This window comes from Hoplias malabaricus, chromosome 3 (genome assembly GCF_029633855.1).
Source record: "Hoplias malabaricus isolate fHopMal1 chromosome 3, fHopMal1.hap1, whole genome shotgun sequence".
In the NCBI taxonomy this organism is placed as follows: Eukaryota; Metazoa; Chordata; class Actinopteri; order Characiformes; family Erythrinidae; genus Hoplias; species Hoplias malabaricus.
In genome coordinates, this window is record NC_089802.1 from 72,908,775 (window position 1) to 72,917,710 (window position 8,936).

General features: G+C 41.6%; 1 protein-coding gene across 1 annotated transcript; it reads right to left on the reverse strand.

The window, feature by feature from the left end:
- Window positions 1-1,747: 1,747 nt before the first annotated feature.
- Window positions 1,748-8,822, reverse strand: tmem237b (transmembrane protein 237b). The gene is made up of 14 exons (XM_066665791.1): window positions 8,612-8,822; window positions 8,106-8,156; window positions 7,061-7,092; window positions 6,905-6,918; window positions 6,422-6,499; window positions 4,633-4,767; window positions 4,384-4,474; window positions 4,116-4,273; window positions 3,775-3,901; window positions 2,884-3,075; window positions 2,698-2,771; window positions 2,489-2,582; window positions 2,233-2,354; window positions 1,748-1,859 (listed from the first exon to the last, which is right to left on the reverse strand). The coding sequence occupies exons 1-14, from the start codon at window positions 8,630-8,632 to the stop codon at window positions 1,795-1,797; spliced, it is 1,254 nt and encodes a 417-aa protein (XP_066521888.1). The 5' UTR covers window positions 8,633-8,822; the 3' UTR covers window positions 1,748-1,794.
- Window positions 8,823-8,936: the final 114 nt, after the last annotated feature.

Here is an 8,936-nt window from a genome sequence, read left to right on the forward strand (position 1 = left end):
TTAGTTTTCCTTTATGGAAGCAAGTCTGTCTCAGGTCAGTGGCGGATGCTGGTCTTTCAAGGAGGGGAAGCTCAATTTCGGCCTACATAATAAAATGTGTCGGTTTATTTATACGTAAATTCTACCCTCCGTTCCTTTTTTAAGAAAATGATCTGTGACCCTGTCGCACCAACAAGGCGTCTTTTCCAGGGACTTGACTAGTGTCCTCTCAATGGCCAGCAGAGCTAGGCTTAAACGGCCTTGGCCCATGTGAAGTGTGTCCGTCTGTGAGTGCTTTGTGACGGTGGAGGGGCTCAGCAGCACCCGCTGGACAGAAACTGCGATAGAAGTCAGAAAGAGTGATAGAAGTCAGTCTCCAAACACAAGCAGCTACAAAAAACCCACCAGAAATAGAAGCTCGATTTGTCGCTAGTCGTTTTTAACAAAGAAAATGCCGCTAAGAGGTTTAAGAAAGCCTGGCTCAACTCAGAACAGAGTGAAAATATAATGCTCCCACAGATCTTTACACCAAAGGATCGCTGATTCGCTCATTTCGCTGTCAATCAAAAAGGGATTCCGCCTCAGACAGATCATCCAATCATGCAGAAGCTGAGCGTCGAGGCCAGCCCACTGCCCCATAGACCCCCAGAGACGCTGAGCGTCCGATGGGCGGGACAAAGCCCAGCATTTATCCAATGACTCAGTCTCGTTTCGCTGCTTCGCTATTGAACTCTGTGGACACTCAGCGTCAGCACTGTTTAAAGGACCGTGAATCTGCGGGAAAGCCGCGTCTTTACCAGTGATAAGAAGCTGATTCTGTACAAAGGTTGAGCACGTTGTAGTGCATATTTATTTACTGACATGTACACACAACAGTACATATTTGATCACTTATTTTTTGACATTTTAGGGGAAGTTGAGCTTCCCTTGCAGTCTTAGAGCAATCGCCTCTGCTCTCATGCTATGTTCACAGGGCCATTACAAAAAAATTCCACAGTAAAATATCTTCATCTTCAGGATATCAATAGTCTGTTATATTGTGTCTTCAGTGAGACACCTTGAAAATAAAGAGCCATCTAGCGGCGACTGAATGCAACTACTGCACCGTTTAAGGTGAAAGAGAAAATCCAAATGAATCGATTGCTCATCCTTGGTGACCCGGATGTGTATCTGACGTTTTTTTGTAACTCGTATTTTGGTCTCTGAATTTCATCTACCGAATTTGAGCAACTTCGAAATATATTGTTGGAATTTGAGCTTGAATTTTTTTTTTTATCTGAAGGTATTAAACTTGAATAATAACAATGAAAACATTTTATTGAAAACTCAAGTTCTATTCAAGAGCACTTATCTTCAGACACATAATTTCAGTGCAAAAAAAATTCAAAGGTGATAATATTTCAAAGTCTGAAGAGACAGATTTGCTTCCATAGTCTTGGTACCCTTATCCATGCTCTTAGATCTTAAAATTATGAAACAAAATGGTTTTTATTTCCAAATACAGTCCAGGCTTGAAACTCAACATTTAAAATGAAGTGACACTATAATGCAGTAGTTGGAATGTTTTGATGTACTATCCACCTGTAACTTTAATCAGATGTAGGGAGGATATTTTGTAGTCTGTCTCAAAGCATCATGAGCATGAAGTGCAAAACCCAGTTGTATCTGGGGAACCACACAAATTGACCAGCTCTTTAAACATTAGCTGTGTTTATGAAAAAGTGAGAAGATCAGCAGTCAAAAACAATTCAAGTAAATTTTTATTCAATCACATGACGGTGTGCAAAAATAAGAATCTTTAATAGTTCAGTAGTCTCAGGCAGTGACATCTCTTTTCTCCTCAGGGTTGGGATATTCTATCTCCATTCCCATCAAGAAGTCTGCACAAAAATGTTAGATGTTAAAATCATAGTGAAACATTGATACAGGCAGTGCTGGTTCAGTCAAAACCTTGGCCCAAGGATACTGACTCAAAAGCCCTATCCCCATTTTTGCACTGAGGCACTTTTGAAGTGCACACCTTCAGGAGCTCAATGGATGTTCAGTTTAAAAAATAAATTCCCACTAAACTCAGTGTTGTCAAATGCATAACCCTAAAATATTCTTCTCAATCTTCACAAAAAAAGCTCACAACTGGAGTTTTTCTTCATATTCTGCACAGAACATAACCGGGTTACATTCAGGTGTGTGTAATGCCTGCATAACCAGAGCTTCACCTGCAAGAACGGAATCTGTGACTCATTTTGCACTCACCTTCTGTGTAATCTACATCTGGAGAGGTGGACACTAAAACCCAGGCCAAACCCACCAACAACGTCACAACCAGATTCACTATAATCCAGGGGTATAGTACATTATGTTCAGAGCCAGACAGCCTGAGAGGGGAAATGCACAATGGTTTATAAGTATTAGCCATACCTGCAACGTGTTCTGGAAAGCTTATTATAGTAATAAATAAATGCCCTCTTATAGCCCAGGCTTACTGTTCAGTCTACAACTGAAAACTCACAATAGTGAAGCATTGGGGCTGGAGTATTGAGAGAGATTGATGTGGTCACTGGTCATCTGCTGACTTAGAGACAGGATCAGAGCTGAGAAATACACTAGCGGGAAAACCATATATAAGATTGGAATTATAGATAAAACATGACTTGAGTTTATATTAATATAGTTTAGCATCATGATGGGATTATACATATTCCTGAGATAAAAACTCACAAAAAGAAGCAAGTGCCACTGGATCCAGATTGAGCAAACTCCTCAAAGCCACAGATGCTTTGGCCAGGTTCACTCTGGAAGGTGAATGGTTTTTGAAGAAATGAAATACATCAATAGATGTGAGTCCATAGTCATTGAATATACTTCTCATGACCCCAACAATACATATAGAATCAGATGGCCTACCTGTCGAAGGCTGAAACAGTGCTAAGGGCCAGTAGGAAGTAGAAGAGGGACTGTGCAGGGTAAGCCAGTGTGTGGTACTGCTGGAGTAAGTTAGGAAGAGTGCTCATCTGCTCCCCAGCTAAAACGTACACTACAATAATGTTCCATACAGCGTATCCAGCCAGGAAGCCATGAGAGAACAAGCCAATCACCCTGTAGAGGAACAAATAACATCAATGTGAAAACCTTTCCACAATCAAAACTTTAAGGAATAAAAGTAGCAGAAGTTTAATGAAGCGTTCTAGTCGTGACAATGCATTAATGCTACGTAAAGCTACCTTTATATTTCCTGAAAACTGAGACATTGTTTCACCCTCAGGACTTGAATTTTGAAAACATTTGAAGACATGTTTTCAAAATGATCACTAGCCATCCATCCATTATTATCCATTATAAGCGCTAATCCAATTCAGGGTCACGGTGGGTCCAGAGCCTACCTGGAATCATTGGGCGCAAGGTGGGAATACACCCTGGAGGGGGCGCCAGTCCAACACACACATTCACTCACACACTCACACCTACGAACACTTTTGAGTCACCAATCCACCTACCAACGTGTGTTTTTGGACTGTGGGAGGAAACCCACGCAGACACTGGGAGAACACACCAACTCCTCACAGACAGTCACCCAGAGCGGGAATCGAACCCACAACCTCCAGGTCCCTGGAGCTGTGTGACTGCGACACTACCTGCTGCGCCACCGTGCCGCCCCTCACTAGCCATGTTCATTAAAAATATTTTAGTAATATGAAGCATTTTAAAGGTCTTTTATTCACTTTACCGAGACCTGCTTTGAAAATCTATTCATTAAGTAATGTTTTGAGCCTAATGCATCTGTTAGCACAGAATTACCTGAAGCCACGATGCACTCTCATGGACACATCTTTGGTGGTCCACATTGACTGGATGTCCATGAAGTTCTGTTCAATCTGATCGCTGGTCTTACGGTTGTCTATACGCTCAGCTGGCTGGAAACGACCTGAGATAACACAAGTCTTTGACTTTTCACAGCTATAAATCAAAACTATGATTCTAGTTAGAGGAACTGAACAAGAGCGTTTCTAGTCACTCAGACATCTTCTTCATAATATTGTGATAGGTTTAATCTGAATCCAAACAACTGGACTACAGCATGCATCACCAAACAGACCCTCACAGAAAATTAGTGTGTGTGTGTGTGTGTGTGAACATACGTCCTCTCTCGATGAACACCTTGGCCACAGGCTGACTCTGGCCCTGAGGGGCAGAAAACAGAGCATGCTGGGGGATCGGAGGCTGTGCATCTGTGATGATATCATCATCCTCAACTGCTAACTCATTTGACTGCATGTCTGTCACTTTAGACTTCACTCTGCAAAGATAGAGACAGAGAAGGAGATGTTAGACAATAACAAACAGGCAGTGTTGATCCAGTGAACAATGACAATGTAATAAAGTTGGAATTTAGCAGATATGATTCACTTTCTCTTCTTTTTTCGTGTAGGCTCCTCATCCGTGTTCTGGTCAGGCATGTCTCCGTTCTGTACCAGGTCAGTCTGGTCACCCTCTGGATCTGATCAATCATAGAATACCATCTCTATTCAGCACCAAACAGAAGACTTTAGGTGGTTTCTATCCAAATTGAGAGCTTTTCTTAAACAAATTATACAAAGTTACTAAAAGGATGTGTCTGTGAGTGTATGTTAAGACTGACTGTGATGTAAAATGCACCAATAATTTGAGTTTTCTTTTTCTTTTTCTTCTTCTGTTGTGGGTTTTCTTGGGGTTCAGGGGTTAATCGATCCTGGTTTTCTGACTGCCTGCGACTGTCCAGGTCCCCCATCTCGATCCCAGTATCTCCTGCAGCTAAAAAAACACCAAAGAAACACTGCTTCACAGTCTGATTTCATCTATATTCCACTATTGTGTAAAGTCCCACCAGTTATACATGTGTATTCAGTATATTTACAAAAATCATTTTCAACTGGGCCAAAATATTCCTGTTTTATTAAACTACAATCAATGTTTTATTATAAATAAGTAAATATTTGAAATAATTACATGGTCAGGTTTACATTAAACTTTGCATCAATACAAGTACTCCAAACTTTTTATTAAATAAATTCTAGAATGAATATTGGCGGCACGGTGGCTTGGAGGTTGTGGGTTCGATTCCCGCTACGGGTGACTGTCTGTGAGGAGTTGGTGTGTTCTCCCTGTGTCTGCATGGGTTTCCTCTGGATGACTGTCTGTGAGGAGTTGGTGTGTTCTCCCTGTGTCTGCATGGGTTTCCTCCTGGTGACTGTCTGTGAGGAGTGTGGTGTGTTCTCCCTGTGTCTGTGTGGGTTTCCTCCGGGTGACTGTCTGTGAGGAGTTGGTGTGTTCTCCCTGTGTCTGCATGGGTTTCCTCCTGGTGACTGTCTGTGAGGAGTTGGCGTGTTCTCCCTGTGTCTGCGTGGGTTTCCTCCTGTGTGACTGTCTGTGAGGAGTTGGTGTGTTCTCCCTGTGTCTGCATGGGTTTCCTCCGGGTGACTGTCTGTGAGGAGTGTGGTGTGTTCTCCCTGTGTCTGTGTGGGTTTCCTCTGGGTGACTGTCAGTGAGGAGTGTGGTGTGTTCTCTCTGTGTCTGTGTGGGTTTCCTCCGGGTGACTGTCTGTGAGGAGTGTGGTGTGTTCTCCCTGTGTCTGCGTGGGTTTTCTCCGGGTGACTGTCTGTGAGGAGTTGGTGTGTTCTCCCTGTGTCTGTGTGGGTTTCCTCCGAGTGACTGTCTGTGAGGAGTGTGGTGTGTTCTCTCTGTGTCTGTGTGGGTTTCCTCCGGGTGACTGTCTGTGAGGAGTGTGGTGTGTTCTCCCTGTGTCTGCGTGGGTTTTCTCCGGGTGACTGTCTGTGAGGAGTTGGTGTGTTCTCCCTGTGTCTGTGTGGGTTTCCTCCGGGTGACTGTCTGTGAGGAGTGTGGTGTGTTCTCCCGGTGTCTGCATCGGTTTCCTCCCACAGTCCAAAAACACACGTTGGTAAGTGGATTAGTGACACAAAAGTGTCCGTAGGTGTGAGTGAATGTGTGTGTGTGTGTGTCTGTGTTGCCCTGTGAAGGACTGGTGCCCCCTCCAGGGTGTATTCCAGCCTTGCGCCCAATGATTCCAGGTAGGCTCTGGACCCACTGCGACCCTGAACTGGATAAGCGCTTACAGATAATGAATGAATGAATGAATATTGTTGTTGTCCATTGAAAAATATGTGTCTCCAAAATAGTAATTTTACAGGAGAAGGAAAAAACTTTAACTGTCAATAGAAGTAAATTTAAAAAGATTTTATTAATTTTGTAGCATTTCTATTGGTTCATTCGTGAATAAATGTGAAGGATTTACACAACTTACTGTGTTCACATGATCCAATAATTAAAACTTGACAAAAATGGAGACAAATGTTTTTTTCTTCAGACAGCGAAATATGATAAAGGTGCGTGTGTGATAAAGCACAGTGTAATGAGTGCTGCACATGTTATAAATCTTGTTTAAACTCACCCTCAGGAACCTCAGCTCCCTCTGTGTCCGCTTCACGCCTGGCCTTCTTCTTCTTAGTCCTTGGAAGTGGCATCTCATCTGGATCGGGAATGAGAGAAGAGATAACTGTAGAGTTCTGCTGCATACAAAATAATGTAGATATAGAGAAAGGTCTACTACACACAATATAGTCAAAATGACCACTAAACCTACATGCCTTCTGAGCTTTTAAATGTCAGATGTACCATAGAGTTAAATAGTGTGGTATTTTTTATAGTAAAATAAGGTGTATAGTAAAAAACATTGAAACATTCCTAGTGATAACGTCCTATGAGCTACATTTTACGCTGTTAAAAACTAGGCAGTTAGAAATTTGGTTTCTGTCCCCATCTCTGTTAACATTTCTGACACTGTTAGTTTCTCTACAACAAAGCATTTCACATCAGAAAGTCATATGAACATTTGATTGACACCTGAAAATACCCTGGCTAACGTGATACTGACCTGCTGTATCTTGACTTTCTCAGTGGATGGGTACAAACGCAGAGGAAACAGAAAGACAGAAAGTAAACAGTTAGTCAGCTGGCAGGTGAAGTATTTGGCTAAAAAGTAGTGCACAGGATCAACTGTGTATTTATTGCTAAAAAAAGAGAAGCTCACCTTGGCAAAGACGGTAATGCACGTGGCCCTCGCTGAAAATCAAGAGCAAAAACAAGAATGTATCTTAATTTTACTGAATGCATACACTAAGATAACAAGATAAAAACAGCGTTGTAGATTCTGTCGTAAGCAGCATATCCCTGGGCAAAACATGTCAGAAACTCTCACCGATGCTTTCTTCGCCATTCCACTTAGCTGTAACAGTGCAACAGTGGAATCATGCCATTACACACAAACACACAGGTCTGTGCACATATAGCAGGGATTAGTGCTGAGCTAAATCTAACACAGGCATCTGCTAGGCACCAGGATTAACCCTGAAGAGGAGGGCAGATACTCAAGAGTCAGGATCAGAGTGTCACTCAGTCTTTCCATAATAAACATCACACACACAGAGCTGGGTAACCTACAATAATAATGGGTTTCTTTTAAAAATCTCGATAAATTGTTCACTAAATAGCTTGGATTTTGAGCAATGCAATATTACAATAAGGCAGCAAGCTAATGACAGATCTGGGCTGTTAGTGTTCTCCTCCAAGCATTTTGAACTTCCAAAAGATAATAAATGTAATGAGAGTTTTGCTGGAGTTGTGGCATGCCTCCATTATCCAGATTGTTCAGGGTAGTGGTGGTCAGGATAGCAGTCTTAAGTCAGTTTTATTCTCATCTTAATGTTCAGATCAAATCAACTATGTTTATGTGAAAGGGATTCAGACTTTTGTCTTTTACGTTATTTCAGAGTTCTTAAAAGTCCTCTAGGGAATTATTAGCATAAGAGTCCGTTTGAAAACACACTGTGGCTGGCTTCTAATGTCCTGTAGGAAGGATTCGGGACTGGGGGAATGTTATCTAGTGGATGGAATTGGCAAGTATTCAACTGGGGAGGACAACACATTACCTGAGCATGGGTCTGGGCTACTCTACACACATCTGATATTAAATGAGTGACAATGAAAGTGGATTTGTTTCTTCAGTCATTCCGGCAGAAGTATCTGCATTACTTTGTTGGCTTGGGCATGCATGGAATCTGCAAGACTTCACTTACTTTCTGTACATGTGAAAGAGGAGGGAGATCCCTTCGCCTTGTGCTGTGAACCTAAGAGGAACACCATAAACAAAAACAACCATTGGGATCAGGGATGTATTTCACAAAGCAGGGGAGTATTCCAGAACGTGTTATGATAGATTAAGCTAGAAGGAAGGAAGTAAAGGTTTGTTAGAACTCAAGGAAGGCAGAGTAGAGAAAATATATATTAAATGGAAAAAATAAAAAATGTAATAATATAAAAAAACATCTAAAAATGAACAGAAATATTTATATAAACAAGGTTCTAATTAAACTAAAAAGCATATGGAAAAGGAGGTAATGACCGGGAAAGGTTCAAGAAAAGAAAGAGAGATAATGCAACTGCTGCACTATTTAAGGTGGAACGGAGAATTGAACCAAGCAGCTGGAGTTAGCTTAGCATAGCTACCTATAAATCAATGTATAGAAGCTCTATTGCTATGCTAACACAATACTTATAAACAAGGTTTCTCTAGTTCACTAACCTTTCCGCTGTCGGTGTCCATTGTAGACTCAAGTTTAAACCAAAAGTCCGGATAATATTTGTATTAAATGTTCAACTTTTAAAATTGTGGGTAAACGCTACATGTAAACACAAACGAAGGGCACAGGGGAAAGCTGTGCTGTCTTTAGCGTTGGTTGTTGTCGTTGGATACGAAGCATAGTTACATCTCAATCACATTTCTCCTATTATTTGCGCCTAAATATATCTAACGTAATATCTCGTATATATGCGCATCTTAAAAGTAATCCCTAGTCGATGCCGCCGGGATTTTACTTCATGAGGTCAAAAACGGAGAAAGGCTTAGG